At 46.3% G+C, this 21,378-nt stretch overlaps 1 protein-coding gene and 1 pseudogene across 1 annotated transcript in view; one reads left to right on the top strand and one right to left on the bottom strand.

The window, feature by feature from the left end:
• Positions 1–21,378, bottom strand: part of PTPRT (protein tyrosine phosphatase receptor type T) — a 1,068,951-nt gene that overhangs the window by 655,291 nt on the left and 392,282 nt on the right. Inside the window, exon 6 of the mRNA XM_032419927.1 lies at positions 6,181–6,355. Within this exon, the coding sequence (XP_032275818.1) occupies positions 6,181–6,355 (175 nt within the window). The remainder of the gene's footprint in view (positions 1–6,180; positions 6,356–21,378) is intronic.
• LOC116642086 lies at positions 804–904 on the top strand (annotated as a pseudogene).

Raw genomic sequence — 21,378 nt, 5'->3', positions numbered from 1 at the left:
ACAAACCAAATGACCACGCATTACAGGTTTGCATGATTCTTCCCACTAAACCATGGGCTTATCACACTATCTGACCCGTAGTTGGCGCTTGACAAACTATCAAACAAATGAACACAGAACAAGTCTGCTACTCCAGCCATGCAATCTCTAATCCAGAAGCTGTAAACTCAAATGCCTACAGAAACCAGACTAATGACATCAGCGAAATGGGCCAAGGGAGTGGCTGTGGTCAACTGTGCAGCATGTGTCCCAGAATGGAGCAGCCACACTCATCCACGGCTGCCACAGCAGGCTCGATGTGGCCCAATCTGATGCGATTTCAGGATGCCTTTAGATGTTAGAACACAATGTTAAAAAAAAAAAAAAAAAAAATACAGTGCAACACAATAAAGCATTTCTGCGACTGACTTTGAACAAGAGGCTGCATTTGGTGACCTCAATCCTATTTCAGAGACAGACCTTAAGATGGCTAAACTTAAATTTATATCATACAAGTCATTGTTCCTTTATGCAGGACAAGGAAAAACAGCCAATGTACTTAAGCCATACCCCTTAAAATAGTAGTAAAATAGGATTACTGATACTTACAGATACAACTGTATGGGTGTCCACTTTGTACTAGGATCTATACATGTAATCTCCCTCTCTCATAATGGATCCAATGAGATACACTCACCCAGTGAACAGATGAGGAGCCTGAGGCCCAGAGGGAACATGTGATTTACCTGAAGTCACCCAGATAGCTGGGGCCAGGACTGATATTGAAACTCAGGTGTGTTCACATCCAAAATCCTTACTCTCTCATCGCTTCTCGGCCTTTTGGCTAAGATCAAGTGTAGTATCTGTTCTTATCAGTTTAATATCTGATACGTCCTCTATCCAAAATCCTTACTCTTGACCCTACCAAGCTGCCGTGGTAGGAAGTCAACATCAGTATTTAATTCAGAACACCTGACTCACACTGCCAGGATTCGATTCCTTCTGGGCACTAATCCACATATTGATAAGAGGGTTCTGAGCCCACGGCACATTGTTATATGGAGTTGGAAGATGGATTTAAAAATCACTACTGACAATACATTTTTATGTTAGCAAATTTTCGTCAGGACCCTATCTGCATAACTTGGGTTGAAGACACCTATGTCCTGGGAATCTCCTGACTCCTACAGAATAAAGGTTGGGATAAGCGAAAACATCTTGAAACCAAAGATAGGAGGACACACAGAAACGGGGAGAGAATGAGCGCATTTGTGAGCACTGGTCTGGAACAGGCAGGTTGAGAGGCCGGACTGTCAACTGAGTGAAATCTCAATTACAGAGTAATCTAACGTATACCCAGGTACATTATCGCAACTCAATAAACAGCTCTTCGGAATTAAGTAATTCCAATTTGCTTTCATTCTGATCTGTGTCGCCCCGAGAATTTGATATTACCTACACTCAAATTACATGGCATCTTCTAAAGCCCAGATGTTCACAATCCCAGGATAGCACATGAACCATAAGCCAGCCAGCCATAAACACACTGACTGAGAGAAAGACATTGCTCGACATGGTGCAAGCACCTGCTATGGATACTGTCAGAGGGGCCCCTATCCAGCTCCTGACGCCCTGGGACCTCCCAGCCCCAGTATGGCCCACATTCTGAATGGATGATGCCATGTGGTCAGATGGCTGAGCCCAAGAAGGACCAGCTAACTTCTCCCTAGTTCCCAGATTCCTGGCTCACCAGTGGTGGATAGAGAAGGGGACACGGGGAGCCTGACCTAGCATGGACCCCATAACACAAACTTCCCAAGCCCACATGTCAACACCCACTTTTATATTTCCACCCTCCCTTTCCCTATGCTTGGCACAGGACTGTATGGGGAGAGACCACCAGTGGCCCTCTGCAGAGGAGGACCACCACCCCAGCCCTTCACCATCTCTTACCTCCTTACCTGGGAAATTACACCAACCTCGGCAAGTTATTTTAACAAACGCTTCTAGGGCAATGGGCCAAGCACTGCTCTAAGAACCTTTACACACACTGTCTTCTTGAATCCTCTGGACACACACCACTCTGAGGTACGGAATCCTATATTCCCATTCCCAGATGAGCCAGTTGATGCTGGAAGAGGTTGATGCTCAAGGTCACAGAGCTGGGACGAGATGGGGCCAGGATTTAAACCCACATATCGGGGCTCTAGAGTTCTTTCCTGTCTCTGAATTGGAATGAAGTGAAGAAAATCTGGGGAAAAACCTGCCCAGGGGTGGTTTTCCTCCTGTGACATGTCTAGGTCAGCTGCCTGCCCCCCAGCTCACATCACCTGTGTGATGTGTAAACCGGATGCAAGAAACTCAATTTGGATAGCAGCACCATCCCCTGGGAGAAGACTTAGCCCTTGAGAACACTTTTGTTTTGTTTTTCCAAATTTCCTCCATTTCCTGAAAGAAGGAAGATTTATGTTTATTCCTTGTTGGTTTTTTTTCTTTTTCTTTTTTTTTTCTTTTTTCTTTTTTTTTACAAGTGCAAATATTTCATCAGTACTAAAGTATCTAACCATCCTGCTAAGTCATGGCAAGGGGCGGTAAGGGGCTAGTGAGTCATTCTTCATAAGACACTTTCCCCCAAATGCTCTGGTTTGCTGCCTTCCCATGGGTTCCTGGCCAGACATCCAGGGTGACAGGCCTCCTCCGATGAGGGTTCCAATGATTCCTGCTGCTCTGGGCATCCCCTGCCTTTCATTTTCTTATTTGGCTCGGTTACCACTGGGGGGGGGGGGGGGGGGGTGTGTGTGTGTGTGTGTGTGTGTAAAAAGGGTTAAATTCATTTCTCTGGGAACCTGGAAGGTAGTAAATACTCCATTCCAGAGAGGTGGGGAGCAATGATGGGAGAAGCATGAGTTAAAAGGGCAAGTTAGCAACAGGTCCAGAGATTTGTCATGAGCTTTGCGTGCAGTCTGGACCCTTTCAACACTGTTTATAACATCATACCAGGCGCCAACAAGGTTGCACGTGGCCAGTGTACTGCTCCCCCCAGCCCGAACCCCAGCCCAGGGTGGAGAGCCCACAAAGGATAAACCACTGTCCCAATAAACCCTGGCCACCCCTCCAAACAAAGGCAATGATGCTCCCCCATGGAAATCGCATCCTCAGCCCCAAAGCCCTCCGGATTTGGCGTCCCACACCTCCTCCTCCTCAACAAGGGATGTAAAGGAAGAATAAACCCAGTGCTTTCCGGTTCCATTGGTCTGTGTGGAAAGATCAGAGCCCTCCAGCAGTGGCCACAGTCACTCATCCCATTATCTCCCTCCCAGCCTCGTGCCGGGCACCTGCAAGGTGCGGGCGAGCCCGTGGAGGGCGTGAGCGGATACAGTCCATCCTCTGGTGGGTTCCCACTCCAGTGTGTGAGGCCACCATGGAAGAGGTACGATGAACTTCCAGAGGGGGGCAGCTCTGGAAATCACAGATTCACTGAGTGCCTGAGAGGCCTGCAAAAGGCTGCTTCATCACAGAAATCAATCTAACGGCACAAAAAAAGCAAATATATGAGCCTAATGCAATGGAAATGATGGTTTCTTTTATATATTAATGGCTCTCAATGTAAACGATTTTAAGATGGGTTTTTTTTTTCCCCCTGTTGGTTGTTTTGTTCATGACTGCTTAATTTGTTGATCTTCAGCTTAAGTGTTCATGGTATTATGGAGATGAAATGAGTTCCTGCTGAGCCCAATAATTCATTCACTCATCCATCATTCAACAAGTATTTTAAGGTTGAGCCTTATGAGGGGCGCCTGGGTGGCTCAGTTGGTTAAGCGACTGCCTTCGGCTCAGGTCATGATCCTGGAGTCCCTGGATCGAGTCCCGCATCGGGCTCCCTGCTCGGCAGGGAGTCTGCTTCGCCCTCTGACCCTATCCCCTCTCATGTGCTCTCTCTCTCAAATAAATAAAATCTTAAAAAAAAAAAAAAAAAAGGTTGAGCCTTATGAAATGACCAACCACGCAGGTCCAAATGGCTGAACGCCGGTGGTTTCATATTTGGGCGTGCTCGGGACTCGTGCCAAGCACTTGGCTAAGCCTGGGGGGACTTGTACAACATGAACCAAACCAAAAAGTGCCCCTATTCTCACAGTGCTCATGTTCTAAAGGGCAAGATGGAAAATTACCAAGAACACGAATAAAGGAAAAATGTAATTTTGAAGTGTGGTGCTATGTAGAACAAGGGACAAGGTGACCTGATAGAAAGCACCCAGCTGGGGTGGGGGCTGGGGATATCCCCTTGGAGGGATGGCATGACAACATTCAAGCTAAGACCTGACTGATGACAAACAGTCAGCCATGTGAATATCCATCTAGAGTCAGGACACCCCAGGAGGGAGAATCTCAGACTAAAGCTCCCACCCCCCACCACTCCAGCAACCCTCAGTTTGTTTCCTGAGATTAAGAATTCCTCATATCAGTGAGATCATATGATACATGTCCTTCTCTGATTGACTTATTTCGCTTAGCATAATACCCTCTAGTTCCATCCACGTCGTTGCAAATGGCAAGATTTCATTTTTTTTGATGGTGGGGGGTGGGAGGGATGGGGTAGCTGGGTGATAGACACTGGGGAAGGTATGTGCTATGGTGAGCGCTGTGAATTGTGTAAGACTGATGAATCAGACCTGTATCTCTGAAACAAATAATACATTATATGTTAAAACAAAAAAAAAGAAGATAGTAGGAAGGGAAAAATGAAGAGGGGGAAATCGGAGGGGAAGATGAACCATGAGAGACTATGGACTCTGAGAAACAAACTGAGGGTTTTAGAGGGGGGGTGGGTGGGGGATGGGTTAGCCTGGTGATGGGTACTAAAGAGGGCAGGTATTGCATGGAGCACTGGGTGTTATACACAAACAATGAATCATGGAACACTACATCAAAAACTAACGATGTAATGTATAGTGATTAACACAACATAATAAAATAAAATTAAAAAAAAAAAGACTACAGCTCCCAGTCTAGGTTCAGGCAGGGCTACCAACTAGAGGTCAAGGGGCCAGCAACTAGAGATCAAGGCCCTCACACCAACCCGTCCTTTGACCAAGGAAACCAACTCAGGAGACTTCCGGGGAAGGGGGAGGAGGGGAGGGGGCGTCGATCCATGTTTTCACCTTCATACACACCAGGTATCATTCCACAGCTGGCATAAGAGGAATAGCTTCATTATTTCATTCACTAAAGTAATGTTATATTAAAATTTTAATCGGTGAACATAACGCTGGAAAATGAGTACATCCATACACTGCAATTTTCCAGTGTAAACTGTCAAACCCATTTTTTTTTTTTTTTTTTGCAAAAGCAATATTGCAACACAAAGAAAAATCCATAAAGATGCTGGTATTCTTTGGCCTACCCTAGGGAATTTATCCAAGGAAATAATCTGGTTCAATAGAATAAAAATATTCTCTTTAGAAGAACTCCATTGAGGTGTTAATTGATGCAGAGGAAAGATAAAACAAAAACCAAAAACACCTGGAATTACCTAAATGACGACAAATAGGGAGATTTTAAGAAATGGGGGGACTCACTTGATGAAACAGTATACAACCATTAAGCATTACAACAGAGATTATCTAGACTTTCAAAAATAAATGGGATATCCAGCCCTTGGAAGGAGCAGAAAAGGCAACAACGTGCATATTTTAATGTAAAGGATGTTGACAATACCTCAAGGTGAACAAGAACAAGAAAACTGGAAAGAATTGAATCAAAGCCAGTGGGGGGGGGGGTATTTATTTCAAAAGTCCTTCCAAAATATTGCCATTAAATCGCATTTTCAGTAAAAAAAAAAAAAAAAAATCCCTCAGAAACTATTGTACACTCCCTAACACAGCAGAAGACCACCACTGAAACACAAGGACGTTGGTTCAAACTTTAAATGCAAAATAAAGCCAAACCTGGAGATGCCTTCCATGTTGTATAACCCAGAGGCTCTCACAGGTGGACCCTATAATAAGACTCAACTTGTTGAATAACAATGCAATATGCATGATTTTACAGTAACTCCGCCTCTTTCTCTGCAGGGTGGGAATGGGGGACTGGAAAGGGTGTGTCTTTCCACTGAGCTGAGAAGAGGCACCTGGATTCCTCCCACCCTCTGAGGGTGGGGCCAAGGCAGCTGGTGAAATCAGCCCCGTGCGAGGGGCCACTCACCTTTCACAATCAGCTCGGCATAGTTGGACACACCGGAACCGCCGTCGGAACGGATCACACAGCGGTACTTGCTCACACTCCGATGGGCGGTGTCGGCCACGCTGACCGTGGCTGAGAAGCGTCTGTGGTTGACCACGCGGGTGACCATGAGGGCCGTGTCCCTGCCGTTCCATTGCTGCAGGACAGAGGGAGGGAGGAGGAGGAGAAATCACATCACCTTACAGCCCCCGGGGACCCCCAGCTCTGAAGCTCCACCTGTCCCCACATCCCTGGGGCCATGGCTTTCCTTAAGAAGGAGTATCGAAGGCTGGCTTTTGCAAGTGATCTGACTCAAGTGTAAACTTTGCTAGCGAGCTGATTCAGGAGGGCAGTACCTGATGGTAAGAAGAGAGGGCACAGGCCTCCTCCTGACACCTTGGTTCCCTGCTTGGCCTGAGCTTGAGGCTGGCATTTGGCCCTGAGCCCTCCTCCCATCTTCCTTCATCTCTTAAGCAGAACCCACAAGGTTCCCCCAAAGACAGACCCAGATAGGCTACTGAAAATATAACCCATGAAGTGACAATAAACAGCCTGGCCCTCAGCCCATGGCTGGTGCCCTCATACCCCACCCACAGGCCCTGAGGGACCTGTCTGTCTCCAGGTGTGGTGTGGATGGTGGCTTCCCAGCACCTCTCCTCCTTGGCATTTGCTTTTTCCTCAGCCTGGAACCTCCCATCTGCCTGGGGTCAGTCCCTCACCCTTAAAAACTCACGCTCAGCACATTGCCATCTCCGGTAAGTGTGCCTGTCACACCACCTTCTAGAAGCTATTTACTCTCTACTGGTTTTGTCGTTGTTGTTTTGGGGTGTTTGTTTGTTTGTTTGCCTACACGTTTCCCCCTTTAGACTAGACTCGGAGCTCCCCGAGGGCATCCTTTAGCCCTTTTCATCTCCAGCACTGTGCTCAACTTCCCAACTTGGTAAACATTTCTAGAATCAAAGTGAATGCACAAGCGTTTTCGTCTATACTGTGCTGAATCTCAGGTGTGATATTCTGAGTCTGAATGAGCCCCTTCTATAGCAGCAGCAAGCAATGACAACTGGTAAGGTACATGCCTGAGGATACAGCCTGGGTGACTATTAAAGCACCTTCTATGAGCCAGACCCTGAATCTCCTTTTTAATCCTCCCAGCCTCATTTGAGGTATTACTGCTGCTCTTCTTAGCAGAATCCAAATGTCAGTGTGGCTGAGTAAATATGTAGAGCAAGGAAGTCCCTTATCCAGCTTTTCCGACTTCGGGTCAAGCACCTTTTCACTGAGACCCTATCCTCACTGCCTTTATTTCGTTTCCGAAAGTAAAATTGAGTGTTTTAATTATCTAGTTGGATTTCGGGAAACTTTAGGATTTAGGAGCTTCTCCACAACTGAAAACTTCCACGATGCGATCTTCATCCCTTCCTGTCCACAGTAAACACCTCCAGCACACACATGACCTGCTTCCATCCATCCACGCTCCCATCAGCGATGCGTCAGGCCTGGGACATGGGAGGGGGTAGGACTCCAGGGCTCAGCTGTCCCAAGCCAATGAGATGGAACAGCAGGGAGGGCCGGGAGCAAACAGCCAAGAAACACGGGGAAACCAAGGCCTCTGTGTGACTTGCTCCAGACTGGACAGGGAGATTGGAGGGGCTGGCTTTCTTCTTTTTACTTTTTGGCATTCTCTAGACTTTCTGCCTTAAACACTGCTTTTATACTTGAAAAGAATAAAGGAACTAAGGGAAATGCCAGACTTAAAAGCATGGCAGGAGGAGGGGCAGCCATAACCCCCTCCCATTCCGGAAACTGCAACAGGCCGGGACAAGAACAATGCAAGGGAACTGAAGGGAGAAGTAACTGGGGCGGAAACCGCCCACCACCTGCCTCATGCCCGGGTATGTTTTTGCAAGAGATGGTACAACTCGCTCAAACTCTGAGAACTGACGACCCCAGACACAAGTCCCTCTCTCAAAATATGCAGTGAGGAAGTAGAGGAAATCCTGGCAAATGCCAGGAATGTGACCTGATCTGAGGAAAAGTTGGCTGAAGGCACAGAAAGGCCTCGGAAGAGATGGGTCACCAAACCAAACCAAGTCCATTTTCTCCTCACTGCTGCGCAGTCCCTTCATACCTGGAAAGGGAGCGATGAGGCTCTGGCCGGGTATTTTCTAACCTGATTTATTTATAACATCATAAAGATTTTGATCTTTCTTAAGTTGACAGTGACTAAGCACTACTGTGGGCTAAGTGTTTTACATTCCTTCTTCATTAATTCCTCACAAAAATCTGTGAGGGGGGCCCACTTCTTACCTCCGTTGTATATACGAGGAAGCCGAAGCTCAGAGAAGTGATCTGCCTGCCCAGGCTTGCACAGCTTGGAAGTGGCAGAGCTGGGATTTGAATGCAGGCCACTGGGCATCAGCACTTGGCCCAAAGATACCATGTGGTGCTCTAATGTGGGGTAACTACTCCCCACCCCTCACCTCCTCTAGCACACTCATTCCCACATGTAAAGAGAGTGTGGCCAAGAGCTACCTATGCACCACCAATTTCTTAGCTAAGGGCCCGCCCCCCCCCCCCCCAAAAAAAGGAAAGACAGGGGTAGAGGAAGCAAAAATGCCTACGTCCCAGCCAGACAGCTCATCAGACACAGGGCTTTTCCTCAGACCTCCAATGCTTTGAACAGCCAAGAAATTTATTTGGAAGATAAGAAAGAAGACACCGAGCACGAAGCCAGCACATGAACTCTACAGACCATCATCTAAGAAGTGAGTGGAGAAGGAAAAGTACTAAGAAAGAAAATAAACCTCAAAAGAATTACGGGAAACAAACAAGGGCACCATTTGCAGGATTCAAAATGGTGCTAGAAGTGAACGGCAGACTCAACACTGCAGAAAAGCACTGACAGCTGGAGGCAGGGGTGGGAGGAGGCTTAAGAAAATAACCCAGATTGCCAAGAAGGCACCGATAAAAGGAGAGGAGGGAGGCAAATTGAGGAAGAAAACAGAGATCAGACAACATACCAGATAAGTATTTGGTACGCCTGAAGATGGGAGCTTAGGGAATGGAACACAAATTCTATCCTAAGTCACATCAGCTCACCTGCCTGGATGAAAACAAGACCCAAACCTTTAGACTGAAATGGCCTACCATTCACTTGACAAAATTTATGAAAAGCACAACAATTGAGGTACGCATTTTACTTCACAAAAATATTAGATGTTAAGGATAAAGAAGTATATAAAAATCTAGGCAGAAAAAAAATACTGTGCTGAAAACGCCTCATCTGCAACTGCTCCCAAAGCCCAGACAACCTCTGTCCTGGATGTGGCTGGTCTCCCAGTGGTCACAGCTGAGCTCCCAGGAGGCTAGATACTTGAGAGAGGCCAGGGCAGGGGCTAGGGAAAGATGGGACAGGAAATGATAATAAAACAAAAGCATACAAATGCCCAATATGTGCAGCCTTGGGCCCTGATTTCATTTCTCTCAGCTTTGGTTTCCTTACACCATTAATGGATGGGACACTGGTGCCCACTTTATGAAGTTCTCGTGATGCATAAATGAGAAAGTGTACAGAGCACTGACCCCATGATGGCGTATCCTGGTGTGAGCTGAGCTCTCCAAATTAACCACGAAATTAACCATGAAAAGTGGGGTAGGGATAATGCCCTCCCCACAATGTCCATATGCTAATCCCTGGAAGAACCTGGGAATATGTCACCTTCTATGGTGAAAGGGACTTTGAAGATGTTGATTAAGCTCAGGATCTGGAGATTTGGAGAGGATCCTAGACGATGCAGGTGGGCTCAACGTAATCACAACGGGCCTCATATGAGAAAGACGGAGGAGGGTCAGAGTCAGAGACAGGACATGTGGTGACAGAAGCAGAGGTCAAAGTGACGTGACTGATGGCTTGAAGATGGAGGAAGGAACCAGAACCAAAGAATGCAGACAGCTTCCAGAAGCTGGGAAAGGTAAGGGAGCATATTCTCCGCTAGAGCCTCTAGAAGGAATGCAGCCTGGCCAACACCTCCATCTAACCCTGTAAGATTCATTTCTGACTTCTGATCTCCACCACCTCAAGGTAATAAATTCGTGTTGTTTTAAGCCACTAAGTCTAATTTGTTACATCAGCCATAAGAAACTAACAAACAGCAAAGAGCCAATTAAGTGCAAAACATTCATTTTTCACATTTAGTTTAAATTTTATTGGGCGCTTGGGTGGCTCAGACAGTTAAGCATCTGCCTTCGGCTCAGGTCATGATCCCAGGGTCCTGGGATCGAGTCCTGCATCAGGCTCCCTGCTCAGCTGGGGAGCCTGCTTCTCCCTCTCCCTCTGCCTGACACTCCCCTGCTTGTGTCCTGTCAAATAAATAAAATCTTTAAAAAATTTTATTTTGATGTGACTTCCAATATAATTTGCTTTTCTTCTTTATGATGTCACATCCCAGCAAAAACAGAGAGGAGTAATGCATCCCCTGAGCCACTCACAATTTTCTCTTTAGTTCCTGAACCACCAAGCTTTCTCCCATCGAAGGATAGGAAATTGTGGGTTGTCTTATAAAATCTCTGGGAAATAGGCCTTTTGATAATCACACTTGTCATATTGGGAGCAGGCAAGAGCAGGACAGGAACGTGCAGGAGAGCCCAGAGCCATGATAGGAAATGGCACTGCGATGGACCACCGGCAAGGAGAAATGAAGGTTAAGTTAGAGAGATGAGCTCAGATGAAAGGGCAAGTAGGTGATGAAGGTCAAGGCAAATGAGCAGCAACCGAGGAACTGAGATCAGGAGAGATTCTAGAAGACCAGGCACGGTGACGGGCTCAGCGACCAGAACGCTGTGGCAATGTGAAGGGATTTAACCAGAGGGACTGGTGTAAGCAGCACAGGTTCCAACCATGGTCTCAGTCCCAGACACAGGCAGGAAGGGAAATGCAAGGGGAGAGAGGAAGGAAAATGCAAGGGGAGAGAGCAAGGGGAGGTTTCATCAAGCAGGAACAGACTCGGGAATTCCAGGTTCACAGGCAACTGAGCGGGTTTGAGTGGGCACGGGGAGGGGTGGAGTGGGCAGGGTGCCAGGAGCCCAAAATGGACCGCAGCCCAGAGACAAGGTGGAAGAGTAAATCCTCCCAAGCAAGACGCCAGGTGCCACGTACACGCATGGGGATACAAATGCTAGGATGTAGGGAAAGAGGAGCAGGACAGCAAAGAGAAGTCAAAGTCCTTGGAAAAGTCCAACAGAAGCATGACATGGATGATGTATATGGAAGCCTGGAGAAGAATCTATCAGGCCCCCACGTCACCACTCCTGCATGCTGGAGATTTTCTTTTGGTGCCTATCACATGTTTCACACGTAAGTATATCCTTCCTCTGAAATTTTGGGCATACTTCCTTTCTTCTTTCAGACCTACATCCGTTATTCTAAAATGGAGTCATCTTCTAGCCCCTCTGTATCTGGGGCAAATTGGATAAACTTCCCAGTGGGCACTGATAGAGCCGGGCTCCCCAGAAGCAGAGTCTGAGACACGGTGACCTACCGAGTGCCCTCAGGAGAAAGGGGATGAAGGACAGTGAGCGAAGGAGCTGCTGAGGAAGGATGTCGTCAAAACAGTCCAGCTTCAGCCTGACTCCCCGGGATCTCGGGAGCCTCAAGTGTACCAGAGCTGATCCCAGCTTGAGGCAAGGAACCAGCACTGGTACCCCACATCAGCCAGTCACTGGCCATGGCCTGCCAGGTGGGGAAAGAAGGAAACTGTTCCCATTTGCCCCAAAGCAGTTCTGTGGAGAAGGGGGAGCTGTGAGCGTCTAGCAGCCAACCACACAGTGCCTTAGGGTTGGGGGCACCAGCTCAGAGAGGACACTGTCCAGGACACCAATAGCATCCGTTCTACCCAGCACCTTCCTATCTCTGCCGTCTCCTCCTCCAGGGTCTCCTGAAGTCCCATGAGCCACTGCTTTGAGATATGGCAGTAGCCTGCCCCTGAACCTGTTCAAAAAGGTGGGAGGCGGGCACCAAGCTGGGAACGGACTCCCCTGAACACTCGCTACGTGGGAAAGCTTGAGCACCCCTGCAGTAACACACTGCTTCCCTCAAAAGTCAATATATCTCCCATGAGTAAGGAGTTCCATAACTAAGTGAGTTTGATAAATATTTCGTTCAACCTAACAGGATTTGTCTGAGCATTTATTAAGTAAAAGTCACATTAACATTTTTGAGGAGGCAGCCTATGCCAGGCACTGTGTTAACTGGCTTACATGACAGAATTCACTTAATCCTTTAAAAATCTCTATGAAAGTTCTGCTGGGGGGGGGGGGGGGCTTTCTGGACCATCATCATCACCTGGAAAGCTGCTGGAAATGCAAATTTTAAAGAGAATCCCAGGGCTGACATCCATTTGTAGACACTGTTTATTGGGGTTGGCAATCTGAGTTTTTCCCCTTCCCTATTCTACTATTAACAACACTGGAAATGTCCTCATTATTCAACGAAACACAAAATGAAAGAGTATGGAGTGTGGAAGGTGTAATTTCTGCCCAGAGGAATTTACAGGCTGGGCTAAAATTCCAACAAAATGGCAAAAAGGGTCAAGTATAAAGTTGAGTATTGAAGTAGCATGCTTCGTGGAGGACAACAGGGTCAGCACGGAGAGAGCTGTGCTCTTAGAATGATCCAGAACACTGGTTCTCAAAGTGTGGTCTGCACACCCACTACAGGAGCATCCCCTGGGGAACACGTTAGAAATGTAAAATCTCTGGCCCCACCCTAAACCTAGTAAATCAGGAACTCGAGGGATGGAGCCAGTCCAGTTTTGTTTTAACAAACCCTCCAGGTGCTTCTCATGCACCATAAAGCATGAGAGAAGCCCTATTATTACTCCTATTTTAAAAATGAGGAAACTGAGGTAGAAATAGGTCAAGCAACATGCCTTATGAATGGTACTTCTCAACCTACCATGCATACAAATCCCCTGGGGATCTCATTAAAAAGGCAGATTCTAACTCAGTGAGAATCAGAACCAACCACATAGGCAGTAGCAAGTCCTTGTCTGACTGCTGAGTGACTGAATTAGCATGTGGACCCAGGTGATCTGATTCCAGAGACTGAGGCCTTATCATCCCATTGCCCAATTGCCATCCCTATAGGACCATGCACAGTTACACCAGGACTCTGTGAGGCGAGGGTAGAGCGTGCAGTGTTCCAGAAACTTACTTTGCTTGTTCAAAGAACACCAACTGCCATCTTGCAGGAAATGATGGCTCCAGAGAAAACAGTTTGGGAAATGCTGTGACAGAAGTCCAGATGCCTAGCTTTCCGGAAACCTCAGTGGTCTCGAAGTCAGAAATATCTACATGAAGACGCATTGCCCAAGCATCTTCCCACATTCTTGGCTAACAGACTCTCTGAGTACATTATTAAGCAATGGCATACCTCACAGGCTATTAGGTTCAGGTGAGGTTTTCTTAACCCAACTTCATGAATCTAAAACAGTGGTTCTCAAAAGTCAGCAGGCACTAGAATCACCTGGAAGGTGATTCAGTAGGTCAGGGGCAAGCCTAGATAATCTGCATTTCTAACAAGTTCCCAAGTGATGCTGATGCTGCTCACTTTGTCCTAGGTCTCCAAGACGTAAAGGTTATTGCTGTCTTAAGTCCCTCAATGGAAAGTAAGGAGTCAAACCATACCACGGAATACACGAATGGAAACATTCCTTAAATCCAGACCACTTCCTGTAGTTGAGCAACTGGTCACTGCACCAGAAACGCCCAGCCACTGGGGCGTCATTCAGAGCCAGCTCGAGCTGTCCTGGCAAACCAGAGTCCAGACCCACTGGTTCACGGAGCCCACTGGAGGAAGGTTATCTGTTTGCTTTGCCCAGAGGCTTTGTCTGCTCGCCAAGCTCTAAGCCCATGAGGATGCATCTGCCCAGAAGGTGAACTTTGTCCAATTCATCCATCGGGGGGGGGGGGGGGGGGGGGGGGGACATATTCTTAATTGAACGAAGGCACTGAGAAACCTAAGTGGTAGTCCTACTTAATCCCATTTTATACTCCTGCCTCTCCAATTGTGGCAACAGCATCCTTAGAAATCTCTCATTTTTCTTTCTCCTCTTTCATCAGCTTGACCTCTTTTAAAACAACTCGAATTCCACCTTTCCTTAGCCGCCTTTTTTTTTTTTTTTTTACGTCATTTGAGAGTCACTCTTTGCAAGAAAAGGGGCTGCCAATACCCACACTTGAATATTTCTGGCCCTAGCACACACACATCCTTCCAGCCCCAGGCAAGACCTATCCTCAGAACTACCTAGAGAGGAAGCCAGAGAAGCACCTGATGCCGCGCAGAGTCTGCTGTTTTCACGCTGCTCTATTACAGCTATGGAGGCATCTCTGATGGCCTCGCCGTCCTGCAATCCCCCCTCCCCTCCGCTCCTATGGCAGGGCATTATTCCCTTCACGGAGAGATAAGACATAGCCTGCAACAATGACTCTCATTATTATTATTTCAGAGAGAGCACGCAGGCTTGTAATTTATCTGTGATTGGTCGAAGTGGAAACAGTACTCTCTTTAATAAAAGGGAAGGGCTGTGCTACAGACAGATGCCTGTTTCACAGGAGATGCTCTAATACAGAATCCTGGAAGCCTTCTTTCCTGGCTAGAAAATATTTAGGTGAAATTCTCACAGTTCATTTGTAAAGGAATATTCTTTTCACTTTAAGTCCTACTTCTTCAATGGCATGACATTTGAAAACTCACTAAAGCCTGACTCATTGATTCTCTTAAGACCATATTTGTACCTCTCTGGCAGTCTCCAAAGAATAGCTTTTGATTATTTTTTATTAAAAGTTAAAAGAAATAGAAGTGGACATAAATCATTTTTGATTAGCTGTGCTGAAGCCCTCCCAAGGGCCCCCTGCATGCATGGCTGACTGCTCATTTGGGGTTGATCCCCGGGTTCAGAGCTCCTGCAGAGTCGGGAGGGTCCTGGATTAAACCCCATAGGGAGTGGGAAGCCCTGAGCAAAGAGGATGAGTAGGTGAAGGGCTAGCACACGGGCCACCTCCCTGTGTGGCACCATCTCCTATGGCAATTTCCAGGTCCCCCCTCAGAACTCCAATCAAAGGCCACTTCCTCCAAGGGCACATCTCAGATAGATACTTGTAGAGCATCTCCCGACAGACCCTTCTCTTCCCCTGGTAGCTTGGTCACATATGTGCTGAAATATTGAACTCCGTCTCAGTTGCTTTATGTCTGTGTCTGCTGTCAGAAGGTAAGCCCTGTGAGGACATGAAGCAGGTGCGCCTCGCTCACCACTCTTCCCCCAGCTCCCAGGCGCTGAGGCTGGGAGGAGCAGAGATCAAATCCTGAAGTGCATAAACTGAGGGTGGGCTAAGGGAAGGCCCCCAGGAAAGGGCATTAGGAAGTGAAGGAGGAAAGAATAAGTGTGTGAAGAGAAATTTCCAGGTGTGAGTTGGCTACAGTCCTCAGAGATGTGCTGCAAAGGATGACGGAGGAGGGGTCCGTGTATCAGGTACAGAGAAGCTGGGGAGAAAGCAACCTTCTGTAGATCCAAAGCCCAGCAAGTTTTTCATCCCCCGGGTTGCCTGAAGGAGCTATTTTTTGATCTAAGGTACCTACAGGTGAAAAGAAGGAAAGACAAAGCATGTGATGATGGGGCCATGACTGCAAATACACTAAAAAGCACTGAATTCTAGACTTGCTAAGCTTTATGCTTTATAAATATCTCAATAAAGCTAACAATAAAAAGTTGGGGATTTCTAAGCACAGGGTTCCCCACTGTAAGCAAACCTGGCCCAGATCCACCCTCACATCATTCTCACTGGACTTGGCTGGGGGCGGAGGTGGAGGGCAGGAACTGTCCCAAACATGAAGGTCATGCTGCCTGCTGTGTGGTGACAAATGAAGTCCTTTGTCTCTGACCCATGAGTCTCACATCTTCTGCCAGCATCTATGAATCTGTGCAGGCTAATGGCCTGCAAAGAAGGTAAACGCTCAGACCTTTCATGGTTATGAGTAGATGATTTCGTGGAACCAAGAGAGCAGGAAGATCTCCAAGGAGGGGCGGTCAGCATCATCAAAGAAAGAAACGTATAAGGAACCATCACCATCACCACCATTGGCTTTAGCAACAAGAAAATCACCAGTGACCTTCACGAGGGCCACTTCTGGGAAGAGGGTGGGGGTAGTTGAAGAGAGCCACACTTCAAGTGTAGACATCACGTTTAGGAAATGTGGCTAAGAAGGGGAGAAGTAAGAAGGCAACTGGACGGGAGCAATTTGGGGAAAAAAAAAATTCCAAGGGTATTTTTATTTTGTTGATTTTTCTTTGTAAATTTGAAAAACACAAATCTAGTACAGTGCGAATTAACGGTGTATAAATATGTGCTAAATAAAAATTTTTTAATAGGAAGCCACCTGTAGGGAAGGAAAGTCTGGCATGGTGACCTAAGTGTCAGGTCTACGAGGTGACCATGGAAGGACGCTCAGGACAGAAGAATGTAAGAATGTGACACAGACATTCCAATCCTGCCTCCACTGCTCAGGACCTATGGGACTCTGGCCTGTGGGGCTCACTGACCCCCTCCAAGGCTTAGTCTCATCTACAAACAGGGCTAAAAGTAGCAACTCTCTGAAAGCCTGGCTATGAGAATCAAGTCCATCCTATGTGTAACCAAGCTATCAATGTCAGCTGCTGTGTTATTACCCACACGGAAGGGACACCTGGTACAGACGTAGGAGGTAGGAGCCAGGTCCAGCACATGCACAGCCCCGAGCCAGCGGCAGCCCTACAGAGAGCAGGGAACCAGGCTGGCTGGAAACATCGGCTGCAGAAAGGACTGACCTGTCTGCTTATCTCATCAGCCCTGGTGTGACTGGTGTGGAGCTGATGCACTCACAGGGCAAGAGCCTTTTCCTGCCAGATTAGGGTCTGCTCCCAGTCCAATGCCTGTGATTTGTCGAAACACATATGCTGTCCCTACTGAGATCTGTGCCAAGCGCTTGGACTCACGGCCTCATTTCTGTGACGCGTCAAATGTCATTTGTTGTACAAACCCATGGGGAAGCAAATCCTTTGTAGGGACGCCTGGAAATAAGCCCTGCGGTGGGGCTGACACCATGAGCCACAGTCTTCCATAAAGACCAGGTGCCACATACAGAATATTTCTAAACCCCCTCTCAGATGAACAGTATCTGCTGGTGAGGAGAGTGTGAGGGAAAGTGGGGGGGGGGCTGCTTCTAAGTCTGCGGGGCCTCGTGGTTTTTTTTCTGTTTCTATTAGTTACCTATATTCATTTCAAAGTATTTGGATGAAACAGAAAAGGTAAAAATACAAAGCATACATAATCTACCATCACGATCAATTACTAAGTGTCCCTGATACATGTCTTATAGCATTAACGTATAATACTATTTATATAAATATGGGTATATTTGTGTGCATAAATACGCAGTTTTTTTTTTTAAAGATTTTATTTATTTATTTGAGAGAGAGAATGAGAGAGAGAGAGAGAGCATGAGAAGGGGGAGGGTCAGAGGGAGAAGCAGACTCCCTGCTGAGCAGGGAGTCCGATGCGGGACTCGATCCCGGGACTCCAGGATCATGACCTGAGCCAAAGGCAGTGGCTTAACCAGCTGAGCCACCCAGGCACCCTGCATTGTTTATTTTTGATAAAAAAGATACTGAACGCATTGTCTTATAACCTGCTCTTTTCACTTAAACGCCTATTGTGAAAATGGCATTCAATATACTTCTATAACCTGATATTTAATGACTCCATTCCAGCATTTACTTCTTCAGTACCTTCTGCTGGATGTTCAGGATGTTTTCAGGTTCCATCCTTTTGAACATACTTGCAGATACATTTTTTTTTTTCTGTCTCTGGTTATTTTCTTAAATTCCCAAAAGTAAAATTACTTGTGGGAAGAACACGTACTTTTAAGATTTTAGCTACCTATGCCAAATTACTTTCCAGAAAAGATGAACCCACATACACATTTTCCCTGAGTTGCACTGATAATCTGTCAGCACACCTCCACCTAGCTGGACCCTGAGCATTGTTCTGTTTTTTAAAGGGCTCCCCAAACTGCAGGCTGCTTTGCTTACTGGACATTCCACTCAGGGCGAACACCATCTACTTGCTTCAGAAATCCTTAAAAATTTTAAGTTTCGGTTGCTCAGGCCAACGTATCACATAAGGAATTAGCAAGTTATGAATGAGGCCCTTCCACCATAGACCATGGCATTATACTCTTCTCAAGGAGAAATCACCCCCAAACAAGATGAGCTTGTTTATAACTTTTAGTGGCCTCTATCAGCCTTTTCCCTAAAAGACTAGTGTTGTTCTAGGCTCAGGGATACATGTTTTTTGCATAGATCCTATCCATTGATTCTTAGGTAAGAGCGTGCACTGTAATTCCATGAAAGCTGGCACCAGCAGCTGGGGGTTTCTAAAGGGCATATAAAGTTTCCAGGAGACAGTAAACAGGGGTATGGGCTGGTCTTCCTTTTTAACTTACTAATTTATGATCAGAAAGCACTTAAGGATAAGCACGCTATAGCGTCCCACTCTATAGAAAGGAAGGCAATCATTCTCTCCAACACAGACGATAGGGATTTATCTCATTGCTGGAGAAAAGGGGCAATGACATACTATTCTGGAAACAGAGTCACTGGCTTTATTTCTCTGACTTAAAACTGGTGGATAAAAAAACGTTTCCATCTTTGGTGACCAACAGTGATGTCTCAGTGTCTCTTGGAAGCTACAGAAGGAAATAGCATTGTTGAAAGGTAGACTCTTGGCCACAGTATACCTGTTTCGCTTACTCTGGAAATTTTCAGACTGAGTCACAGAAGCCCTGATCTGTGGAACAGAACTGTGGCCAGTCTGTATGCTGTTCCTCCAGGTGCTGGAACAGATCCAAAGCAGCATCTCATGAGAAATTCACTACTGCTTCAGCCCGTGTCAGATCAGGGTGCAGCGGCCTCCTGATCGGCAGGCAGGTGTCATAACAGGTGCCTCATATTTTCTACAGAGACGTTAACTCACTTCCAACCACACTGCTGAATGTAAGCCTGGACTTAACTAGCCAAGCAGCATTTACCAGACAGCACAGTGTAAACCATCTACCTCCCAGTATTTCCTGAAATATAGATGAAGGAGACAATATTTCTGGTGGTTTCCTTAAAGGAGTAGCTATTGAAACTATTCACTCACCAGGTATATCTAAAGTATCCCAGGATAGAGACATATTAGCAGAGAGTTGGGGACTTTTGTCCCACCCCACTGCCCAACCCCATCCCCTCCCTCTTCGACCACCTCCCCAAACTGCCTTTGCACAGAGCACCAATATAGGAAACGAGCCTGTGAAGCTCAATTGTGTGCCCTCAATAGACAGAACGCCGTGCCTTACATCAGACGCTGTTTTCTTTATGAGGACTCCTGGGAACAATTCCTGTCTGGCTTCTGTGTGAAAAAGTTAGAAGTTTCCAGAGCAATTGGTTTGTGTTTATCTTGTGGACACTCTGAACTGTGTATCTGACAAGTTTCCTTTATGCGGTTAGCAGCTGCGGTGCGGTGGGCTCCACCCGTGACCCGCCCCCCCAAACCCAGAAAGCCACAGATGTGGAGAAACGCAGTTTTAACATTATGACCAGCTCTGCAGCAGTGTGTTCCTTTCCTATCTCCCGCTGCCTCACTTTTAATTTATGCTATCTTGTCATGCTTTATGTCCCATTATAAGCCACCTGAAAAACGTTCTGTGAAATAAGATTTGGTTTACACTGAAAAGGAGGTAAATAAATAAGATGTGGAAGAGCTCCACACCATATGTTTCTATTTTCTCCAATACTTCTATTACCTTCTAAATCCTCCTGCTGATAAAGCCAAGGTCTAGGACATGCAACTCAGAAATGCAGCAACAATCATCATAAAATAATTGGAAAAGCTAAGTAAAGGTGTTGAAAATATTGTGATTGTTCTTTCTCAGTCTCCTGACCCAACCGAGGCAATGCCGTCGAAATGACAAAGCTTCTAGAGAGCCCGATGCACACGAATACGAATTACAACTGAAAGATGAATTAATACTAAATACTTGAGTGACACATGGAAGTTTACCATGAGTCTTGTGCTCTGCAGGCAGCCCAGGGAAGCAAGAGGGTCGGGCACTACTACTCTTTTCATTCTACTGCACTGCTAAGGAGCAAGGAAGAATGGTCAGCCCCGAGAGGTGCTTTTTCACCCAGGGATTTTCCAACTGCAGGAAATGGGTTCAAATGCAAGAAGAGAAGCAATACTATGAACTTCCATCCATGTGCAGAGAGATGGCTGGGCATGGGCTGGGGACCAACATCCAAACTAGATCAGCCAGAAGAGATGATGGAGATCTTTCAATAAATGAAGGTAGAGGTAACTGGAGTTAGCGTCTTCCAACCAATATTCATGTTTTGCTGAAGCTCAGGCTATGCTCTCCACTAAGACTTTCTGCAATGTTGCAAATGTCCTGTGTGCGCTTGTCCAACATGGTAGTCACTAGATGCACATGGCTACTATGCACCTGCAACGTGACTAGTGTGATGGGCGTCTAAGTTCGGAATTTTATTTTAATTAATTTAAATGTAAATAGCCATTGTAACCTTAACAGGGTCGTAGGATACAAGATCAGTATATGGAAGTCAATTGTATTTCTATAGAGCAGCAGTAAAAGTCAGAAATGGAGATCTTTTTATACCAAAAATATCAGATACCAAGGATAAGTCTGACCAAAAAAATGTGTCAGACCTATGCACTGAAAATTACAGTGAGTGCTGAGTGAAATCACCATAGACCTTAAATAAATGAAGAACTATACCATGTTCAGACTCACAAAAGTCATTATTGCTAAGATAGTCAGTTCTCTGCAAAAGTGATTGACAGATTCAATGCAATCAATCCCCATCAAAATCCCAACAGGCTTTTCATGTAGAAGTTGACAAAGTGATTCTAAAAGTCATATGGAAATGCAAAAGACATAGAACAGCCATAATCACTGTGAAAATGAAGAACAACTGGAAGACTAACATACCAGATTTCAAAACTTATTATAAAGCTTACAGTAACCAAGTTAGTGTGATAGTGGCATAAAGATAGACAAAGAGATCAACGGAACAGGAGCAAGGGCCCAGG

Source organism: Phoca vitulina, unplaced genomic scaffold (assembly GCF_004348235.1).
Source record: "Phoca vitulina isolate PV1807 unplaced genomic scaffold, GSC_HSeal_1.0 scaffold22, whole genome shotgun sequence".
Taxonomy (NCBI): Eukaryota; Metazoa; Chordata; class Mammalia; order Carnivora; family Phocidae; genus Phoca; species Phoca vitulina.
Note: the sequence above shows the minus strand (reverse complement) of the source record. Positions and strands in the feature narration are given on the sequence as shown.